The following is a 23,860-nucleotide window of genomic DNA, read 5'->3' on the forward strand; positions in this document are numbered from 1 at the left end:
CTTCTACAATATTGTTTCGAGCGTTCGCTCTCATGAAATATGCTGTCCCGATGATCCCTAGTTTGAATTTATATGTATATGGATAAAAATCTATAGATATAGAATTAAGAATTAATGGCGACACTTTATATATTAATTTTATAAATTGAAATAGATTATTCTTATGGCCTCTAATCCGAATTTGTATGTGTATATTTAAAAGAAATAGTATTTAATTTAAATCACAGTTTCGCATTAATGCACCAGTGTGTGGTTATTCCTAACGGCATACAGAGGGAAAGTTAAATGGTCCACGCAAGTCAATCTGCTCTTCCCCCTTCCCACCCTACTCCTCTCCCACTAAAAAAATTCTAAAATTTCTTTTTAATAAAAAAAAATAATTATAATAAATAAATAAAAATCCACAAAATCCCCATCCCTGAGCTTATTCAAAAAATTTGCCAGAATTCAAAATGTATTGATGTTCATGTATCGAAAGGGGTTGCATTAGCTCAGTAGGTAGAGCACTCACTTCATCCGCAAAGTATTGAAAGGATAGCAAGCAATTGTTCTGAAGGACTACATGTATCAAAAGAGTTCTTCCCCTTTGCCCACTGTTCTCCCCCCCCCCCCCCCCCCTGCCCCCTTCTTGCTTCGTTTTTAATCTCTCTAGAAATACATACTTCGATTTTACGTATACACTCTTGCAGTTCAGCATCCTTTGCGCCTTGAAGTTCTTTAAGATTCTCCACTTCCTCATCCTTTCTCTGTCAATCAACAAATGTTAGAGTTTACAAATATTAGGCAAAGAAAACTAAATAAAGAAATATATATAGACGATAAACTTTTAACTAAAAATAGTTTTTAAAATAAATAGATAATTTCATTTTATCAGCAAACTCAGAAAAAAAAACCCACATACCTCGAAGTACCAATTAGTGTCATTATCCAAAAAAACTCAGTTTGCCCTATTGAGGCAATCTTTTTTTTAGGTTAACATTTTTTTGTATTTTTATTTCTTCTTTGTTTGGCACAATAATACAAATGTTTGGCTTGAATTTCAAAGAAATAGATAACGACTATTAAATTGAAATAGACGCTTCAATCCAATTTAAAAAGACAGATGTTGCGGATGTTTTGGGTTTCCCCTTCGTCAACAAAACACGAAGAATGAGACACCAAAGATGAAAACAACGCCGTCCTATCCTCTCTCATTTGTCTTTATTGTCTCATTTATTGCGTTTTGTTGACAAACGGTACACCCAAAAGATCCACATCCTCTGTCTTCACCAATTAAATTGAATCTTCTATCCTATTATGATTGTTATTTATCTGGTACAGTTTCATACACACACAACTGTTCAGGTTTTTATCTCACTTCAATGCTTGCTCTCTCTAACTTTTCACCTGCAATAAACTATCTCTCCCTTGCAAATGACGCCTGAGTTGCTCCATCTCCTCGTTTAAACGATTCAAATTGTCACGTGTGTTGCTGCTGTCTGTCGTCAATGTCTGGAAAAGAGGATATTAGATAGGAAATTGTGGGGGGAAAAAAAAGAACACAAAAATAAATAAATAAATTTAAAAAATAAAAAATTGTATAATGTCAGCCTCAAAAGTATAAAAATTGAAAGTTTAACTTTGAATCAAAATTTTCTGGTTTCTCTTGTATAGTAAAAACAGATTTGTGCCAAACTAACATTTTTCAGTCAAAGCAGTTGTCTGACACAGGATTCTCTTAAGAAGTAAATTAAGGAGAGAAAACTTTTTAGATTAAAACCACCAAAGTTTAAAAAATAAAAGAACAATAAAAAAAATAAAAAAATAGAAATCATTGATAGGGTATAATTCATTTGAAAAAATCATGATTGAAGAGACATATAAACAAATTTTTGTAATTATCTTGGAATGAGATATCAACACAGATATTAATAATGATAATAATAATAATAATAATAATAATAATAATAATAATAATAATAATATACTAATAATAATATTAATAATAAAACTATTAATAATAACAAAAACAATGTAATCTATTTATATAGCACCTGTCCCATACAATATGGCTCTTGGCGCACAATATACATGGCATGTAATATACATTATATAATAAAAAAAATTACTATTTTTAAAATGTAAATTAGGGTAAACACAATTCTATGTGGTGACACTACAAAAATGATGTAATTTTTAACCTATGGTATATTATGAAGATTGCTTATATAAAGAAATCTGCCATCACAATTTTGAAACAAGAATAAATACCTCGATTTCTTGCATTGATTCCTTAAGTCTGTCTTCCTTTTCATCGTGTAGCTCTTGCAAGTTTTCTAGTTTGTCCTCAAGCATCTAAGTAAAGAGTATTAATAATTTTAAAATTATCGTACATCTTGAAGACAAATTGCAATAATACACAATTGCTTTTTTGCTTGTTTTTTACATTCCTTGTGACACATTTAGGTCATTTCAGCACCAGTAAAAGGGAAGAAAATGGGATAGTCAAATAATTCTACATTTACAATAAAAAGCTGCAAAGAAAAAGTAAGACAAATGGGACTGTTTCAAATAGGGAACAGATGTAGATTCCAAAAGCAAACTATCAGTGTACTTAGTTTGAGATCAGCTTAAAGACTCATCCATTTACCGTTTCCAGTTTCTCTAGAAGTGGGTGAGAGAGGGATCTAGTAATGACTTTGGGTTTGAAACGAATATTTTTGTGTTCGTGGATAGCTCACACGGTAGAGCCACGCTCTCACCTGCCAGGCGGAGTTGTCGTACCAATAAGGTCGCAGGTTCAAACCCCACCACCGCCGCGAAAATTTTTTTATTCTCTATTGTCTTCTGGCACTTTTCTATTCACTTCATATCTTGTTGTTACCAACATAAGTGCCTGCTCCACTCACTTTTCTGAATTAAAAATTCACCCATACACCGGAGCATACTCAATGTCTCAATCGTTTCTATGTTATATGTTTGTGTTGAGAATATTGGCTATTAAGCTTAACTGCTGGTCAAAATTACTTCGCGATGGTGGTGTACGAACGAATCGGCGGTCTCTAGAAGTGGGTGAGAGAGGGATCTAGTAATGACTTTGGGTTTGAAACGAATATTTTTGTGTTCGTGGATAGCTCACACGGTAGAGCCACGCTCTCACCTGCCAGGCGGAGTTGTCGTACCAATAAGGTCGCAGGTTCAAACCCCCCCACCGCCGCGAAAATTTTTTATTCTCTATTGTCTTCTGGCACTTTTCTATTCACTTCATATCTTGTCATTTCCAGTTTCTATAGTGTGAAAAAGACAATCGCAATTGTTTGCTACCCTTTGGATAAGACGTCTAAGAAGTCTATATCGCAAAGTATTTTCCACCAGATCTTACAGATCCAGCCACCCAGTCACTCCTAGGTGGTGGACTGGGGGGGGGGGGGGAAGGTTCAGCAGAAAAAAATCTTGACTTCACACAGGATAGATCCCTTTGCGAGTGCTCTACCAACTGAGTTATCCGGAGCCCTGTCTGTGCCTTAAACCATTTCATAGATACCTTTATAGTGTTCTGCCCTCCAATCAATTCATTGTCCTTTGCATCTAAATCATGTTTGAGTTGTGTCATTTCTTTCGTTAAATGAAGCAAGTTTTCCTGATAGCTGCTGTCTTCAAATTTTAGCATCTAGTTGTCATATATAAAAAAAAAAGGAGAAAGGAAAACAAAATCTAAGATTATTATACCCTTTTTGTTTTCATGAAAAAAACCCTGAGTTTATCATAGATAGAACAAAGTTGACGTCACTTTGTTGTTAGTTTTTGCCATCCATGTGGAGTAATTCTCACTGAACTGTATTAACCAGATTATAGCGTTTAAGGTTACACATAGTTTTGTGCGTTATATTTCTGGATGGCAATATTGTCAGTTTCTTAGCCAAGTGCACAGCATCTATAGCATAGTAACAAAAAAACAAACCTATAATAATAACTATCAACAAGATGTCCCTATTATCCTTTTTAAATAAACATAGTAGGAGTTCAAGAAATTTTATTCTTCAGCACACATCCAGTTTTACTAAAAATAGATTTTGATGAGGAAAGAGATAGGCACTGGTGCAGGACTGCCAAGTTCAGAAAGTCAAAATGAGGGACATTTTGGGGCAGAATGAGGGACAAATGAGGGACGGAATAATAGGAACACACAAATAGGGACAGTAGTAGACTCTACACAATAGGAACACACAAATAGGGACAGTAGTGGACTCTACACAATAGGAACACACAAATAGGGACAGTAGCGGACTCTACACAATAGGAACACATAAATAGGGACAGTAGCGAACTACACAATAGGAACACACAAATAGGGACAGTAGTGGACTCTACACAATAGGAACACACAAATAGGGACAGTAGTGGACTCTACACAATAGGAACACACAAATAGAGACAGTAATGGACTCTACACAATAGGAACACATAAATAGGGACAGTAGCGAACTACACAATAGGAACACACAAATAGGGACAGTAGCGAACTACACAATAGGAACACACAAATAGGGACAGTAGCGGACTCTACACAATAGGGACACACAAATAGAGACAGTAGTGGACTCTACACAACAGGGACACACAAATAGGGACAGTAGTGGACTCTACACAATAGGAACACACAAATAGAGACAGCAGTGGACTCTACACAATAGGAACACACAAATAGGGACAGTAGTGGACTCTACACAATAGGAACACACAAATAGGGACAGTAGTGGACTCTACACAATAGGAACACACAAATAGGGACAGTAGCGAACTACACAATAGGAACACACAAATAGGGACAGTAGCGGACTCTACACAATAGGAACACACAAATAGGGATAGTAGCGGACTACACAATAGGAAAACACAAATAGGGATAGTAGCGGACTCTAGGACTCTACACAATAATAATACTGATTGGATGCAGTTTAAAATATCTGGGTCATTGGCCTCACGTATTGGAGGCATCATATAATAATATTACCTCGGTCACTGACCTCCGGAAATATAATATTATCTAACATCAACTACATACACTTTGAAAGGACTAATCAGACACACAAACAGTGTGTTGATTGACCGTAGAGGATGATATCACAGTCATATTCTCCTAATACTAATAACTGTCAACAACTGGGCTGAAATGCGGGACATGAGGGGGTGATGTGGCACCACATTATTCGGGACAGGCAGTCCTGCTAGTGTAAGATGAAAGTCTGAAAAGGTATTATGAAACAGTGCCAGAGAAAAGTAGTGAGTGGTCCTTCAGAGAATTGCTTGCTACCCTTTGGATAGAACACTTGTTTATCGCAAAGTAAAATCTAACTGATCCAGCTACTCAATCACTGGGTGGACATACAGGGGAGGGGAGCAGAGGGGGGGGGGGGGGGGGGGGAAAGCAATCTCAGTCCCTTTGTACGTGAAAATTGCAAGAAAAAATCCCCCCCCCCCCCCACCTGCAATAAAAAAATCAGTTGCCTAAAATTTGGGATAGTTTTGTTTTTCTCATATATTTATCTTTCTTTTTACCCAGCAGTGAATGGGTAGCTGAGTCTGTTAGATTTGGTGGAAAGTACTTTACTATAGACTAGTGTCCTATCCAAAGGATAGCAAGCAATTGCTATTGTCCATTTCACGCTATAGAAACTGGGATAACATCCGGCTCCATGGGCCCAATGGCTCTGAAGGACTTTTTTTTTTTTTCATCTTTCTACTTTGTCTGGTACTGTTTCATACACACCTTTCTACTTTGTTTGGTACTGTTTTATACACACCTTTCTACTTTGTCTGGTACTGTTTCATACACACCTTTCTACTTTGTCTGGTACTGTTTCATACACACCTTTCAACTTTGTCTGGTACTGTTTCATACACACCTTTCTACTTTGTCTGGTACTGTTTCATACACACCTTTCTACTTTGTCTGGTACTGTTTCATACACACCTTTGTACTTTGTCTGGTACTGTTTCATACACACCTTTCTACTTTGTCTGGTACTGTTTCATACCAGGGGTGAGAATGACTGGTCACAAAAAAGGAGGAAATTTTTCATCGTGAAGATCATGACCCATCCATGCGACCATAACCTATAAATTTGAATTTCACTAAAATTTACTGAGATGCGATCCAAAATTTGTCTCCCAGCAATTTCTAACACGACTCGGTGGAATTTCAAAAGTTGAAAGTGTAATTACAACATTTGGTGGTTGTAGTAGGGACGATGATGTGGTGGTGGTTGTAGTAATAACGGTGGTAGGGATGATGTGGTGATGATTGTAGTAGTAGTGGTCGTATGGATGATTGTGTGGTGGTGATTGTAGTAGCTGTGGTAGGAATGATGATGTGGTGGTAGTTGTAGTAGTAGTGGTGGTAGGGATGATGATGTGGTGGTTGTAGTAGTAGTGGTGGTAGGGATGATGGGTTGGTGGTGGTTGTAGTAGTGGTGGTAAGGATGATGGTGTGGTGGTGGTTGTAGTAGTAGAGGTGGTAGGGATGATGGTGTGATGGTGGTGGTAATATTGGTGGTAGGGATGATGATGTGGTGGTGGTTGAAGTAGTGGTAGTAGGGTTGATGATGTGGTGGTGGTTGTAGTAGGAATGATGATGTGGTGGTAGTTGTGGTAGTGGTGCTAGAGATGATGGTGTAGTGGTGGTAGGGGTGATGATGTGGTGGTGATTGTAGTAGTAGTGGTCTTAGAGATGATGTGATGGTGGTTGTAGTAGTAGTGGTGGTGGGGATGATGATATGGTGGTGGTTGTAGTAGTGGTAGTAGGGTTGATCATGTGGTGATAGTTGTAGTAGTAGTGGTGGTAGGGATGATGTGGTGCTATTTGTAGTAGTAGTAGGGATGATGATGTGGTGGTGATTGTAATAATAGTGGTGATAGATGTGTTGATGTAGTGGTTTTGGTGAGTGTTTTTTTTATTCAGTGATGATAATAGTAATTTGTCAAAAAGGAGGAAAATGTCTCCGTCTATCGATCAAACACAGGCAAAGTGTAAAAATAACAGGAACATAGTTTTGTATTAGTAATTATGTAATATATTACTATTACTAATTACTAGTATAAATCCATTATTATCATTAGACATAAATTTACTTTTGTAAACATTTAATGAATTGTCCTTTCCACATGTTAAAGGCCTACAATGTTATTCAAATAAAAGGCCAGAAAGTATTGTTTTGAATTTTACTTTATAAAGCAGGCTACAATAACGTTGTTACCGAAACCTAGTGGTTATTCAGCTTATAAATACAACCCAAGAATCTCTCAAATTAAAGCCATAGTCCAAAGGTGAAAAGAAAAAAGATTAAACTAAGCAATCACCATTGCTTTATTCTAATATGTTATCTCTATATGCCAGATGATTTAATGGATGGTTGCGAAAGAAAGAGAGAGAGAGAGAGAGAGAGAGAAAGAGAGAGAGAGAGAGAGAGAGAGAGAGAGAGAGAGAGAGAGGGGGGGGGGAGAGACTTCTCTACCAGAATAACTTATGTATTGACCTTTTGAATTCTATATCAAAAAAACAAAAAAAGTAGAAGAAAAGAGAAATAGAAAAAAAGGCAAAGGGAAAGAGAGAGAGAGAGAGAGAGAGAGAGAGAGAGAGAGAGAGAGAGAGAGAGAGAGAGAGAGAGAGAGAGAGATAGAGAAAGAGAGAGACAGAGACAGAGAGAAAGAGAGAGAGAGAGAGAGAGAGAGAGAGAGTGAGAGAGAGAGGGATTAAAAAGGCAATAGGTACCTACAACAGAAAAAAATCCAGACCCATTTGTCCCTCCCCTTCCACCTCAACCATCAAGAACACCACTGGTCTTCTGTGTCAATTGTGACATCTGGTGCCATTCTGTCTGTCCCAACGTCATAAAAACAAGACTGTCACCAAATTTCACGTGACTGAGCACAGGTTCAAAATATGACATAAGACATAATGGTGATTTTGAGGTTTTTAGGAAAATGTTTGACACGGCAAATTTGAAAAAGGAGGAAATGTGATGGGATGGGCGGAGATAAACTACCATTTAGGCGGAAATCCGCCTTTAGGCGGAAGATTCTCAGCCCTGGAATCATACACACCTTTCTACTTTGTCTGGTACTGTTTCATACACACCTTTCTACTTTGTCTGGTACTGTTTCATACACACCTTTCTACTTTGTCTGGTACTGTTTCATACACACCTTTCTACTTTGTCTGGTACTGTTTCATACACACCTTTCTACTTTGTCTGGTACTGTTTCATACACACCTTTCTACTTTGTCTGGTACTGTTTCATACACACCTTTCTACTTTGTCTGGTACTGTTTCATACACACCCTTTCTACTTTGTCTGGTACTGTTTTATACACACCTTTCTACTTTGTCTGGTACTGTTTCATACACACCTTTCTACTTTGTCTGGTACTGTTTCATACACACCTTTCTACTTTGTCTGGTACTGTTTCATACACACCTTTCTACTTTGTCTGGTACTGTTTCATACACACCTTTCTACTTTGTCTGGTACTGTTTCATACACACCTTTCTACTTTGTCTGGTACTGTTTCATACACATCTTTCTACTTTGTCTGGTACTGTTTCATACACACCTTTCTACTTTGTCTGGTACTGTTTCATACACACCTTTCTACTTTGTCTGGTACTGTTTCATACACACCTTTCTACTTTGTCTGGTACTGTTTCATACACACGTTTCTACTTTGTCTGGTACTGTTTCATACACACTTTTTCACATTTTTACCAAGAATAAAGTGACAATTACTCAATGTCCACCTGATCTTCTTCTTCTTCTTCAAGTACCAAGTCTGTGCCCGACATCGGTGATCATGGTACGCCATTCATCTCTCTGATCAGATAACCTCAGAAAAGTAATATTACTCTTCTCTTTCTTTGTCATCCAGCTGTTCAAACTATTAAAATATGATTTTCTTGGTTTACCTCACTCTTTTACCTTCTATCTTTCCTGTGAGAGCAAGATGTTCAATACATTTATGTCGCTTTAGGTGTCCTAAAAATTGCATTTGTATTTTTCTTATTGTAGGATATATAACAACCTTTTAGTTTCAGCTTGCTCTAATGCTTCTTCATTAGTTTTCTTCTCTGTCCATGAGATTCTTAACATCCTTCTAAGAAACCACATTTCTGCTGCCTACAGTTTCTTTCTAATGTCTTCTGTAATTGTCCAGCTTTCACAGCCATATAATAATACTGACCATATATAGGCCTTCAAAACCCTATGTTCTGTTGTCATTGAGAAATTGTGGTTTTTGAAAATTAGACTCACTTTATTAAAACTATCTATAGCTATTGCAATTCTTCGTTTTATTTCTGTGCTACATCTGCCATCTGAAGCTATTATGTATCCAAGATATTTAAATGTCTGAACTTGTTTTATAGTTTCCTCCTGGTACAAGATGAAAATCAATTTACATCTATAAATCTTCCTGCTTAAAAACTCAAACGACAATTGTTCTTTTAAAACATAAGTTGATACAAGGAATACAGATTACGTTGTTTGACATCAAACAAATTTTTTACCTCAATTTTCTGCAGAGAAACCTGAAGTCTGCTGTCTTTGTCATCACGGAACTCTTCCAATTTTTGTAGTTTTTCTTCAAGTAGCTGAAAATAGAAGAAAATGAGGGAGTTTGGATAAAGGAATTTTATCAAAAAATAAAACAAATCAATAAAAAAAAATGTTAAAAAAAAATAAAAATATATCAATCAATCCATCAAAGAATAAATATATATATATATAATATATTATATATATATATATTATATATATATATATTATATATATATATATATATATATATATATATATATATATATATATATATATATATATATATATAATTCTCCCTTCTCCACTACATGGGACATTTTAATATTATTCCAATATAATTATAAACAACATAAAATCACAAGAAATCATCATTTCTCTTCTCTCCTAAATTCTCTCTCTCCCCCCCCCCCCCCCCCCCCCCCCAACCCCAATATGATGTTTGAGTGTTTTCCTCTTTACAAAGCTTTCTAGCAAAGTCATATCCAGTATTCTTATTCCAAGACAAGGGCATTAAGTCATGAAGAGGGACAATTGCTATAGGCGATTTGAGGGGGAGTGGCAAGTTCTTAAAAAGTGGATTGACATTAAAGTAATAATTGTGAGGCTGTCTGAAAAAACCTGGGAAGATGCGGCAAGCTTTGATTCAAGATATGAGCCAAAATCGAAGATAAAGTGTTTCCCATAGCAACAAATTTTATTCAGAAAAAAATTCATAACTTGGCTTCTAATAGACAAAGAAAGATTTTTTCAAGTGCTAAATGATCAGAAAGATGTGGTCAATACCAATGAATACACAACTCAATTTATGAAATTTCCGCATCTTTCTGGGTTTTCTCAGCCAGTCACACAAGTAAGACCTAAGTGACTGGATACAATTTCGTGCCAGTAAGAATTTCACTCCAAGGAATTAACAGATTATGATTAAATATTTAAAAAATCCATCAGAGCCATTATATCCATGGAGCCGGAGTTTATTTTGGTTTCTATAGCATGAAATGGACAATAGCAATTGCTTGCTATTCTTCGGATAGGATGCTACTCTATCGCAAAGTACTTCCCACCAAACCTAACAGACTCAGCTACCAATTCACTGCTGGGTGGACAGGGGGGTGTCAGAAAAAATATCGACTGTACCCGGGATCGATCTTGTCCGTTTGATTGTGAAGCGAGTGCTCTACCAACTGAGCTATCTGGACCCCCTGATTAAATATTCACAAAGTCTAATTCAATTTTTTGCAGGCTATGTGGTCTAGTGGTACAACACTCACTTTCGGATCAGAAGGTCCTGAGTTCGAGCCTCGCTCTGCGCATAGTTGAGTCCTTGGAAAAGGCTCTATACTCACACTTCCACACCATACTCAGGTGTAAAATGAGTACCTGTTAATGAACAGCGTTGTCTCTGTCCAGAAAAAATTGTAACATTGCCTGACAGGTGTCATGTTTCGTTCTACAAGTTACGCATTGCTGTTGGTCAGGAACCCAAAAGCTCCATTTTAAAATATATTTTTTTCAAGCTCAATAATGATGACGTACCTGATTTGTATATTTTGTCCCTGCCAGCTCATGGTCCTTGTCATCCAATGCTTGTTTTAGCTGTTTTATCTCTTCATTGAGACGTTCATTGTCTTCTGCTTTGTTGCTATCAAGATATGGGTAACTCTGTCCAAAGAAAGAAAAAAAAAAGAAAAAAAAAAGAAAAAAGAAAATTTAGATATTTGTTGGGTTTTTCTTTCTCTGAATTTAGTCTAAAATGCGAAGAAAAAAGCTCCCAGATTATTTGAATCTGTTGACAAAATAATGCAAAAAGAATTTTTTTTTTCATAACATAGAATATATGTAACCATGGAATCCTTCCAGCAATAAAATATTATTGCTACTCAATCATGAAAATGGCATTGTAAAACGTTAGGAAAATATTAAAGTGCATTAGTAACCAAGCAAATTTTAACGGCAAGGTTTGATTCCAATTCCACGGTTTGATTATTTTATGACAAATTTATATTTACACAAAAAACTTCCAAGACTTGTAAATATATTAAAATGTTTTTTTTTTAAAGTAATGCAGCCAAACTTAAAAGACACAGATAATTCGGTTCATAACAGGGCAGCATGGCTCCGTGGTACGGTACCAAGTTTGATCACCCACTGCTGCGCTGTGTGGCCTTGAGCAAGTCACCTCGCCCTAGCTCAATTTGCGAGAGCAGCGCTGCACTGCGGCTGATGCCTGGGTTATTCCTGTCTTCCCTTGGAATAGACCCTAGAGAAAAATTTACCCTATGAGATGAATAAAGGAATAATTTTATTTTATTTATTATTTATTTTAAATGTAGACTTACATCAAATTTATGCTTGGACTCTTGCAGCTGAGCCTCTCTCTCATCAGAAAGTTCTCTGAGATTTTGAATCTGCTCCTCCATCATCTGCCAATCGGTAATGTTGTAGTAAATGAACGATGAAAACTTATCTTTTCCAGAAATTGTTATCATAAATGTCTACTGCTTGATGAATTAATAATTTGTTTTAGTTTTAGTTTTCAATTGTCGAATATCACTTTTTATTATATTTTGTAAAATGTGTATAGTTAGAGTGTGTGACTGTTGTATGGGTCATTATTATTACTATTATTATTATTATCATTATTATTATTATTATTATTATTATTATTATTATTATTATTATTATTATTATCATTATTATTTCTATTATTATTATTATTATTATTATTATTATTATTATCATTATTATTATCTTAAGTAATAACAAAATAAAGAGATTATGTGAATAACAAGTATCTAATAAATAGAAACACGCACATAAAAAAAAGTAGTCTTTCAGAGCCAATAGATACGTGGAGCCACAGTTTATGCCGGTTTCTATAGCGTGAAACAGACAATTAAAATTTCTTGCTACCCTTTGGATAGAACGCTAGCCTATGATGGTGGTGGTGATGATGATGATGATGATAATGATAATACCTGTATTGAGTTTTGCCGTCCAATGAGTTCCTTGTCTTTCTCATCCAAATGTTGTCTAAGCTGTTCCAGTTCCTCATTTAAACGTCCATAAACTGCTACATTGTTGTCGTCATGGGTCACAGATGTCTGTAATAAATAAATAAATAAAAAGGCATATTTATATATCCATGGATTCACCATGCTCAATGAATTTCATAATGTTTCATTTAATCCCCCGGCCGGTCATTTGAAACTATCGTTCCATTTCGTAAGTACCAGTCGCCTGTTAGGCAATTTTTTTGTACTGACATTTTTACAATATACATCACTGCCCATAGGGGGTACACATTCACACCTGAGTTGTGCGAGGTAATGTATGTTAAGTGCCATTCCCTAACGATATAACATCAGGACCAGAATTTACCACAATTTCTGTCACCCATCCAGCCACTGACCACACTTAACATCACTTGACTATTGTGACAAGACAAGACCTCATACCACTGAGCCATCAAGCTCCATTGAAGTGTATTTTTTAACATTTTGTTAATTAGCAATTATCTTATCTGTATGGCAACCATCTTTAATTTATAAACCTCAGGAGGCCATATGGAACCATATTTACATTTCAAACAGTACCAGTCACCTGTCAGGCATCCTTTTTTGTACTATCACTCTTACAATATCCATCACCACCTATAGCCAAGTACTCATTCACACCTGAGTGAGTAAGTGGGGCAATGTGTGTTAAGTGTCTTACAAAGGATAACAGAGAAACACATCCTTTTAAAAATTTTAATGAATACCTCGATTTTCTGATTGGATTCTTGAAGTTTTCCATCCTGGTCATCACAGAGGTTTTCCAATTTCTTTACTTTGTCTTCGAGTAACTGAAAGCAACAAGGTGGAACTTTTTTAGCATTTCCGATAATTAAGACGTCCTTCTCATATCAACCTAGGCATCTGGTTTGTCTGGTGTGTGTGTGTGTGTGTTGATTTATTAAAAAACCAGACAGACGACAGAGAACTATATCTGCCATCTATCTGTTTTTTTTAATTGAGCTTTTATATAGCGCAATATCCACTAAATGTGCTCAAAGTGCTTTACAAAGGGTCCCTGACCAACAGCAACACTTAACATGTAGGATGGGACATGATGCCTGTTAGGCAATACTACAATTGTTTTTAGACAGAGACAACGCTGTTAACGGCCAGGTACTCATTTTACACCTGAGTATGGTGAAATAATGTGAGTAAAGAACCGTTCCCAAGGCCTCAACAATGCGCTGATTGAGGCTCAAACCTAGGACCTTTCGATCCGAAAGCGAGTGTCATACCACAAGACCACATAGCCACACATTTAAGTAATGTATTTATGTTCTTACTGTGTTCGTTGTTGGCTGAAGAAGGATTTTGAGCCTGAAACCTTCCGTGTTTGATATTTTGTTCTATTCTAAAACTTTTTTTAATATTCATTTTTGTTTATTATTTTCTACTAGTTTATAATTATGTGGTAATGATTTACCTGTAGCGTGTTCCGTGTTCCAGTCAACTCATTCTCCTTCTCATCCAACATCAGTTTCAGCTGTTTTATCTCCTCGGCCAAACAGTTCTGGTCTTCATCCTTGATGGTGTCCAGAACTTCAAGCATCTGTCAATGACACAAACACATTTCATACATTTTGTACACACACATTTCATACATTTTGTACACACATATTTCATACATTTTGTACACACATATTTCATACATTTTGTACACACACATTTCATACATTTTGTACACACATATTTCATACATTTTGTACAAAAAAATAGTAGACTGAAGTCGAGAAAGCATCAACCTTGACCATGCAGCTGGCTTTCGACATGGAGAGAGTGGGACAATCATGAAAATGAAGCTGTTGAAGATCCAAGAGAAGAACTACCCCACGGAACTGAGTTCCCCAGGAATGAATGGGTAACACTGAACAGACCACGGGCAAAAATTGGGAGAACAGCTGGAAGTGGGGGATTGCTGAGACTAGCTTGTGTACGTGTGGATGCCCAGATCAGATGATGGAACACATCCTTGGAGAATGCCAGCTGCACTGACCATGACCATGCTCCACAGATGCTGTGGAGTAGGTTAGGTATTGGAGCGACAAGCTATGATGACAAATATTTCATACATTTTGTACACAAACATTTCATACATTTTGTAAATGCTGCCTGAGAAAGTCCAGATTTGAAACAGGTTAAAACATAAAACTCTGTACAGTCGAATCTACAGTGGAGTTGATAGAAACTAAAAACACTACAGAATTCGAAAGGGTCTTGGAAGCGCGGAAAAAAATATCAAAAATGAAATGATCACAGCATGTATTATGAATATGTGAGTTTGTGTGTGTGTGCTGTGAAATTCATAAATGTGAACAGTAGTCTGGATCCTCTACTTAAGGGGCTACTACAATGACCACAAAGAAGAAGAAGAGGAAGATCTTCATAAAATCAACACTCTTAAAGTCAACACATTTTGTTGGTCCTAAATTTTCTGTTCTTTATCCAAGAGAGTTCCATTAACAATGAATAAAGTCAACCTTATTTAAAGTCAACCAATTTTTCTGGTCTAGCTTTATCAGGATTCTACTGTACAGTCTTAGTCTTAAGAAAAATTCAAAATTTTGAGAAAAGAAAATTTCATAAAAACAACAAAAAAGAGAATGATTTCCCTCGGCTGCCAACTTCAATACCAAAAAAAAAGGGTAAGACTGCTTGTCAAAAAGAGTAAGATTTGAAGAAGAAAAAAGAAAAAAAAAGGCTTTTATATAGCGCAATATCCACTAAACATGCTCAAAGCACTTTACAAGGGGTCCCTGGCTAACTGCAACATATAACCTGTAGTACGGGACATGACCCCTGTTAGGTGATATTACACTTTTTTTTCTGACAGAGACAACGCTGTTACACATGAGTACAGTGAGAGAATGTAAGTAAAGAGCCTTTTCCAAAGACTTAACTATGCGCCAAGAGAGGCTCAAATCCAGGATCTTCCGATCCTAAAGCGAGTGTCATACCACTAGACCACATAGCCACACAAAAAGTGTACAATTTGAAAATGGAAACCCTTCAATCATCTCACTTCCTACCATTGAATAATCTTGTTAATATAACAAATTCTTATAACAAGCTTGGATGGGTGAAAAATTCCAGAAGCTTCAGGAAAGCTTGAAAATAAAATTATGAAGCAATACAAATACTTTAACTGTCAAATAACGATACCATCTGGCACCAAATGGATACGTAACATTCATTCTTTAATTATCTTCACTGTTTGTGCAGCTATTGGTCTTGTGGTATGACACTTGCTTTCAGATCGGAAGGTCCTGGGTTCGAGCCTCGCTCGGTGCATAGCTGAATCCTGGGAAAATGCTTTTTACTCACATTCTCTCACCAAACTCAGGTGTAAAATGAGTACCTGGCCATTAACAGCATTGTCTCTGTTGGGAAAAAATTGCAATGTAGTTCATGTAGCTTGAGCAAAACTTACTTCAATTTTGTGGACAGACTCTTGCAGTTGTGCTTCTCTCTCATTGTAAAGTACTTTAATTCTTTTCAGCTCCTCTTCCATTGTCTAGTGAAGAATAAAAGTTACGGTCACCATACACAGCAAAATAAAATGGCCACATGAACTCGTAAATAATAACAATAATATTAATTATTATAATAATAATACAAAGCATTTATATTGCACATTTTCATCACTGTGCTACAAATAAATATATAAAATTTACATATATAAAACGTATACCACAATGATATCAATAGCAGCAGTGTATGTAATACCAAATCAATATCATGAAAATGTAATGGTAAAAAAGTAATGCTTTAACAATGATTTAGAACTATTAATAGATTTTACTTCTCTTATCCTTCTGGGCAGGTCATTCCACACAAGGGGCCTAGTGTGGGTAAAGGAACAGCCGCCATAAAATAGTCATTGCTTAATTTGTTTTATATATAGAAGTCAATTATTTATTTATTCTTGGATAAAAGTTGTGAGACAAACCTGAAAAACAAGATTTACACTGATTTCAAAATTAGCACATGAATTTTTATTTATTTATGTCTTTAAGGGGGTCCTGTTAGCTCAGTTGGTAGAGCACTCACTTCACAAGCAAAGTGACTGAGATCAATACTGGGTGAGGTAGAGATTTTTTTTTTCTAACGTGCCCCCCCCCCCCCTCTGTCCACAGGGTAGCAAGCAATTGCTATTATATGTTTAATACTATGGAAATCAGGATACACTTCGGCTCATTTGGGCCTAAGGCTCTGAAGGACTACTTTTTTAATATGTGTCCAAAAATAAAGTTTTATTCTGATTGTAACATATGTCAAAATATTCACAATAGATGAAGCAGAAGGTTTTGAGCCCAAAAATTCTCCATTTGAAATATTTTCTAGTTTTGCTGGGATGTTTTTTTTTGTTTAAATCTGTTACAATTTCTTGCTGATTCGTAGTATTCACTTTAAAGACAAAACATTAAACAATTTTAAGTTTGAAAAATCTGGGGACATCATGACTCAGCAGTAAGGTCTTTGCTTCGTACCCAAAAGGTACCGAGTTCAAATACCCTCCTCTTTCTGTGGCCTTAAGCAAGTCACCTTGCCCTAGCTCACTTTGCAGCTCTGACACTTGAATTGTTCCAGTCTTCCCTTGGAATAGACCCTAAAGAATAATTTCCCATGAGGAATTAATGAAGGAAATATTAAATAAATAATAAATAATTGAGCTTTTATAGAGCGCAATATCCACTAAACATGCTCAGAGCGCTTTACAAGGGGTCCCCGGCCAACAGCAACATTTAACATGTAGGACAGAACAAGAGGCCTGTTAGGCGATATTACAATTTTTTCAGACAGAGACAATGCTGTTAACAGCCAGGTACTCATTTTACACTTGTGAGAGAAAGTGAGTAAAGAGTCTTTTCCAAGGACTCAACTATGCGTCGAGCGAGGCTCGAACCCAGGACCTTCCGTTCGGAAAGCAAGTGATATAGCACAAGACCATATAGCCGCAAATGTTCATTTTCATTTTTTTTTACTTCTCATATCATCCTACCTCAATTTCATTTAGCTTTTCACTCAGTGCGTTTTCCTTTTGGTTCAAACAATGCTGTAGTTGTTTCACATTCTCATTCAAAGACTTGAATTCTCCATGGTTGTTGCCGTCAGGAATTATTTCAATCTATATGGGATCAGGAATGAAAAAAAAAAAAGAAAAATCTAATTTTATTAATCACAAAGAGTGCAGTAATATAACAATAATAACTTATTAACTTATTTGCACAAATTTAAAATACTCAAAAGGCAAATCAATTTACACATTTTATTACTTTCACATTATCCATACTTTACCACCTAGTTATTTGCTAACTTATTATCATATCTGTTCAACACGTCTGTACAAAAAATTTACTATGGATGAATAAAGTGTTATTATAATAATAATAATAATAATAATAATAATGATAATAATAATAATTATAATATTAATAATAATAATAATATAATAATAATAATAATAATAATAATAATAATAATAATAATAATGATAATATAATAATTATAATATTAATAAAACAATAAACAATAAAATAAAATAATGATAATATAATAATAATAACAACAAACAACAACAACACACAACATAATAATAATAATAATAATAATAATAATAATAATAATAATAATAATAATAATAATAATAATAATAATAATAATAATAAAGTATTCTTTTTACAACGCTAAATGCTAGAACCTCAAAGCAGCTTTACAATATCACTGGTCTACCTGTATAAACGCTCACTCTAAAATAAACATGTTTTACAAATTAAATAAAAAGTGTTATTTGACAAATAAAAACTAAAAATTAAACAAATCATTAACTAAAAAGGCTGAAAACATCTATGATAAAAAATTCCGGAAAAGATGTGTTTTCAGCATTTTCGTAAAATCCTCGACTTTGCCTTAGTGACAAAAGAGTTCCAAATGGAAGGCAACATCCAACTTCAGAACAAGTCATATTGCAGACCTGCCAACTACTATGAAAAAGTCGTAGTTCCGCAAATTTTTGGTTTCAATCTCATAGAGGGGGGAGGTGAAAGGGGATTGGAAAAAAATCTCTCAACTTCACCCGGGACCAATCTCAGTCCCTTTGCTTGTGAAGCGAATGCTCTACCAAATGAGCGATCAGGACCCAAAACAACAATTTTAAACGATGTATTAATGTTTTTACTGATTTTGTTATTGGCTGAAGAAGGGTTTTGTGCCCAAAACGTTCGATATTTGGTATTTTGTTCTTTTTCGAAGCTGTTAGAGTCATATTTGTTCATTTATATAATGTAGGCATGTCTGTATATTGAATAAAGCACATTAAAAACAAATTTCCATTGAATTCAAACAGTTGAGTGCAAAACAAATGTTTCTTTTTTACATATGGTAAATATTGACCAATCACAAACCTCCATTTTCTGCAGGGATTCTTCCAACTTGTTTTCTTTTACATTTTGAAGTTCTGTGAGTTGTTGTACCTTTTCCTCAAGCATCTGGGATGGAAATACAACATGATGTATGGTGGTAATCTACTGTGATATCTCAAACAATGCCATGATTTCATTGAAAGAAATCAAAAATCAAAACATTATTCAATGTTAAAATGTCTTCCGGTTCTAATGGTATACTGGATACAGTGAAAATACTAACGAAAGGGTGATAATGGAGAGGCTTTGAATGGGAACAATACAGACAATGGACGTATCAATCTCAGTCCTTCGTGTGTGAAGCGATTGCTCTACCAAATAAGAGATCAAGACCCCCAACAACAATTCAATTATCAATGTTTTTACTGATTTTGTTATTGGCTGAAGAAGGGTTTTGTGCCCAAAACGTTTGATATTTGGTATTTTGTTCTTTTTCGAAGCTGTTAGAGTCATATTTGTTCATTTATATCATGTAGGCATGTCTGTATCTTGAATAAAGCACGGTTAAAAACAAATTTCCAATGAATTGAAACAGTTGAGTGCAAAACAAATGTTTCTTTTTTTACATATGGTAAATATTGACCAATCACAAACCTCCATTTTCTGCAGGGACTCTTCCAACTTGTTTTCTTTTATATTTTGAAGTTCTGTGAGTTGTTGTACCTTTTCCTCAAGCATCTGGGATGGAAATAGGAAATGATGCGTTGATCATAACAGTATATAGATCTGATAGATAGGAGTGTGCCATTTGGTTAAAATGTTTAAAACACAGAACTGTGCCCTTACATATAACTCTCTGCTCGATAGGCAGCCAGTGTAGTGTCCCAAAAAGCAATGCAACATGATTCCCTACCTCTTTATCAAAATTATTTTGTAACAGGATAGAATTATCCTACCTGTATTGTGTACTGTTTTCCAGTCAGCTCATTCTCCTTCTCATCCAAAACCATTTTCAGTTGTTTCACCTCCTCCTCCTTCACGTCACCATTTTCTTGTTGAGCATCATCATTTGCCCGCGTCTGAAATGTTGGGTATAATTTTTGAAGAAAGTTTTAATTCCAGTAATATGTAATATTGCTAACCATGTCTGTGAACAATAATTTTCGGATGAATGAGAATAGACCCTGTCGTCATTGTCTAATAACCCTGCTCCTGGGGACAACATTACTGTGTTATAAGCTGGAGTGGGTTATTAGGCGAAATCAGTAAACAGGGTAGGATGAGATTGGGGTGCTCTCTTTTTAAATATGAATGTGATTCAAACATTTCAAACTCATTATCACAGTAAGTGTATTTATCTGTGTATGTAGTGTGTGTGTGTGTGTGTGTGTGTGTGTACGTGTGTTTGTGTGTGTGAGTGTTGTAAATTTTTAATTTTTCCTCATCGACCGTAAACATTTTAAAAGTACAATATCCACTACACATTCTCAAAGCACTTTAAAAGGGTCCCTAGCCAACAATAACAGTTCACTTAACATGCAGGGCAAGACCTTACGCCTGTTAGAAGATATTACAATCTTTTTCGTCCTGTCAGGGACAACACTGTTAACGGCCAGGTACTCATTTTACACCTGAGTGTGGTAAGACATTGTAAGGAAAGAGCCTTTTCCAACGACTCAACTATGCACTGCTCAGAGCGGGACTCAAACCATGGATCATCCAGTCCGAAGGCGAGTGTCATACCACTCAACCACACCTTGCATCATCACAGCATGAATAGGATTATGAGGTAGAAATCGTGTCACAGTCAAACCTCAATATAATTCTCCATTTGTCTCAGTTCCTCTTCCTTCCTATGGAGAAGATGCTTCAACTGTTGTAACTCCTCTTCCAACATTCTTTGCGAGTCGGACTCGTTTTCCCTTTCAACTGTAGGAGTCTGTGTCTGCGATATTAAAAAAAAAATAACACAATAAAATAAAATTGCATCTTTTGTAAAACTGTAAGGACGTGGTGGTGTAGCCTAAACTTGAATTAAGATTCAGTTACGAGCAAAACAAAAATATTTTCAGTAATTCCCACATAAAATTCTGATGAAAAAAATTATAATTAATGACAGAAATAATTTAAATTTGTTAAAAGTGGAAAGAAAAAAAAATGAGGCTTTGTTAGAAGTTTGGAACCTGAGAAAAAGGTCTCTAAAAAAACTACACCACATTCTTCTCCATACATCTGAATTTCTCTATCCCCATTATTTCTGATCATTAATGATATTGGTTCCACACTACAAACTTTTTATCTGAATTGGAATCAAACGCGATACCTTATGGGTACAAAGCAATGACATACCATTGAGCCATGCTGTCCCACCCCCCTCCCCCGTCCTTCCCCCCAGTTAAAGCAGAGGATATTTCAAGGTCACATTATTGAAAAAATAAAAAATGATATTAAAAATGGAGTGCAGACTGGTAAAAGAGAAGAAGGAAATTTTTTTTTTATATTTTAAAAATTTATATAGGGAGACGGAAATTGTGTGATGAAGACAGAGGATTGGAGAGACGAGTTGGCAAAGGTTTACAATGTATTTAGACTTTTATTGATAGAGTGTTTATACTTGAGAGATTGAAGCTGGTACAAACCTCAACATTCTCATTGTCTTGTTTTGTTTCTTTGTCTTTGTTTTCATCCAGTTCAACAAGCAGCTCCTCCACTGTTTTTTCCAAAGCCTGGTGTCAATTTTTAAAAAAATAATTTGAACCATATAACCAAAAACAATATCAAAAAACCATAATTATTAATTTTTTATTCAAAGAAAAAATAGTGAGATTTTATCTAGAGCAATATTCACTAAACGTGCTCAAAGCGCTTTACAAGGGATCCCTTGTCAACAGCAACACTTAATATGTAGGACGAGACATGATACAATTTTTTTTTCTGACAGAGACAACACTGTTTACGACCAGGTACTCATGTTACACCTGACTACAGTGAGAGACTGTGAGTAAAGATCCTTTTCTAAGGACTCAACTATGTATCCTCAACGGACCCAGGACCTTCCGTTCAGAAGACAAGCGTCATACCACAAGACCACATATCCACATAACTTAAAAAGTGAGTGAAAATTCCACTGCACTTTATTTCAAAGAGAATAATAAGAATGATAACAATAATAATAATAATAATATAAAAATAATAACCATTAATAATAATAATAATAATAATATAATAATAAATAATAATAATAATAATAATAATAATAATAATAATAATAATAACAATACTAATAGTAATAGTAATAATAACAAGTCAATTTACCTGGATTTCCAAGTCTTTGTTATTCAGCATTTCCTTCCCTCTTTCTATCAGATTTTGTAAACTCTATTCATATTGATAAAGATGAAAGAAAAAAACTTTTTCAGGTAGTTTATATAATATAATTGTGTGATGCGCTGATGAAATATTGTAAAATCGTTTGTACGACCTTAAAACGGTTTTATCAATAAGTACAGAAATAGCCTTTATCAATTAGTTTTGGCTGTACAATAAGAATCAATAGTTGGAAATGATTTTGAACAAAAAATACAATTTTTGGGGGGGGATTTTATTTCAAATATAAAAACTCCCTTTATTCCAAAATGCAATGTCTACAATGGATCAGGATTTTGAGAGAAGTGAATTATTACGGTTTTAATTGGGTTTTTTCGCTGTTTGCTGAGGAATAATTTTGAAACTGAAACATTGTGCATTGAATATTTTTTTCTCCTCTTTGAAGTTGTTACAACTCATTCTTGTTCAAAACTTTTTATCATGCTTCTGACAGATTCATATATGAATTTAATACTCAAATTAATTTTTATGTTTCAAAACCAACACAATAATGCCTGAGGAATCTACCTTATGTGGGAATAATATTTACTGACATAAGGTTTCATCATGTTGAATTCTTACACTGTGCTATATCTCCAAAACATCAAACTCTAAGCACTTATAGTACAAAATACATTGGCTTAAACACACAAAGACCCACACACACACACCTTACACACATACAACATAACACAAACCAGATGCCTTATCAGACTTATCTTGCTTCTCATACCATCAACGAAAATCAAAACAGACAGGTTTTGAGTAAATATTTAAAATAGACAAAGATTCTTTTTCACAGATGCTCTTTGGTAAGGTGTTCCACACAGACGCCCAAAATGAGAAAAGGATCTCATTCCAGCTTTTTTTTTTTTCGTATCTGAAGGACAACTAGTTTGGTGGAATCACTGGCAACCTGTAAGGGGTGGGATTTTGAATATCTTTCAATTGGTTCCAAAAGGTAGGAAATGGCAGTACCTTCAAGCGATATACTAATACCCAAGATTTGATTTTAATCTTTTTCTCAACAGGCAGCCAATGCAGGTCATGAATCAGAGGTCTGACAAAATCACACCTATGTCCCATGACTACTGGTTCTGGACAGTCTGCAGATATTTCAGATTACTTTGTAAAACACGAAACAACAGAGCATTACATTAATTCAATTTTGACAGCATGAGGGGCACAACCAATTGCTTGGTCACACCCTCAGATATGAACCGTCTGATGGAAGTAAATCTTTCTTAGTTGGAAAAAGATTACTTGGTCAAATTTCTATAATTGATGTCTATATATTATTTACCTGTATCTTTTCCAGTAGGGCATCATTAGTGCTTTCATCAGACTCTTGTTTTGAGTCAGGAAAACCCTGTAATGAGACATTGAAAAAGAAAAACACAAATAATCATGACCTTCCACCCAGAATAGTGAGATGCCGTCACCTGGGCATTCCATGAAGGAATATAGATGATTCATCATCTTATGTCAACAGGAATCACCCATGTT

General features: G+C 35.3%; 1 protein-coding gene across 7 annotated transcripts in view; it reads right to left on the reverse strand.

Moving 5' to 3' along the window:
• The window catches only part of LOC144974729 (uncharacterized), a 70,442-nt gene that overhangs the window by 29,940 nt on the left and 16,642 nt on the right, over positions 1 to 23,860 (reverse strand). For 5 of the 7 annotated variants that reach the window (XM_078917924.1, XM_078917921.1, XM_078917922.1 and 2 more), the window contains exons 17-35: positions 23,658 to 23,723; positions 22,304 to 22,366; positions 21,628 to 21,714; positions 20,802 to 20,933; positions 19,945 to 20,067; positions 19,643 to 19,726; positions 19,031 to 19,114; positions 17,629 to 17,754; positions 16,057 to 16,140; positions 14,053 to 14,178; positions 13,334 to 13,417; positions 12,549 to 12,674; positions 11,910 to 11,993; positions 11,107 to 11,232; positions 9,543 to 9,626; positions 3,524 to 3,649; positions 2,251 to 2,334; positions 1,387 to 1,491; positions 663 to 746 (exon numbers count right to left, since the gene is read on the reverse strand). In XM_078917924.1, coding sequence (XP_078774050.1) covers positions 663 to 746; positions 1,387 to 1,491; positions 2,251 to 2,334; positions 3,524 to 3,649; positions 9,543 to 9,626; positions 11,107 to 11,232; positions 11,910 to 11,993; positions 12,549 to 12,674; positions 13,334 to 13,417; positions 14,053 to 14,178; positions 16,057 to 16,140; positions 17,629 to 17,754; positions 19,031 to 19,114; positions 19,643 to 19,726; positions 19,945 to 20,067; positions 20,802 to 20,933; positions 21,628 to 21,714; positions 22,304 to 22,366; positions 23,658 to 23,723 — 1,878 coding nt within the window. The remainder of the gene's footprint in view (positions 1 to 662; positions 747 to 1,386; positions 1,492 to 2,250; positions 2,335 to 3,523; positions 3,650 to 9,542; positions 9,627 to 11,106; positions 11,233 to 11,909; positions 11,994 to 12,548; positions 12,675 to 13,333; positions 13,418 to 14,052; positions 14,179 to 16,056; positions 16,141 to 17,628; positions 17,755 to 19,030; positions 19,115 to 19,642; positions 19,727 to 19,944; positions 20,068 to 20,801; positions 20,934 to 21,627; positions 21,715 to 22,303; positions 22,367 to 23,657; positions 23,724 to 23,860) is intronic. The other 2 variants (XM_078917919.1, XM_078917923.1) reach the window with 2 other exon arrangements.

The sequence above is a fragment of the Berghia stephanieae genome, chromosome 6 (assembly GCF_034508935.2).
Source record: "Berghia stephanieae isolate SIO BIC M18660-M18661 chromosome 6, UCSD_Bste_1.3, whole genome shotgun sequence".
Taxonomy (NCBI): domain Eukaryota; kingdom Metazoa; phylum Mollusca; class Gastropoda; order Nudibranchia; family Aeolidiidae; genus Berghia; species Berghia stephanieae.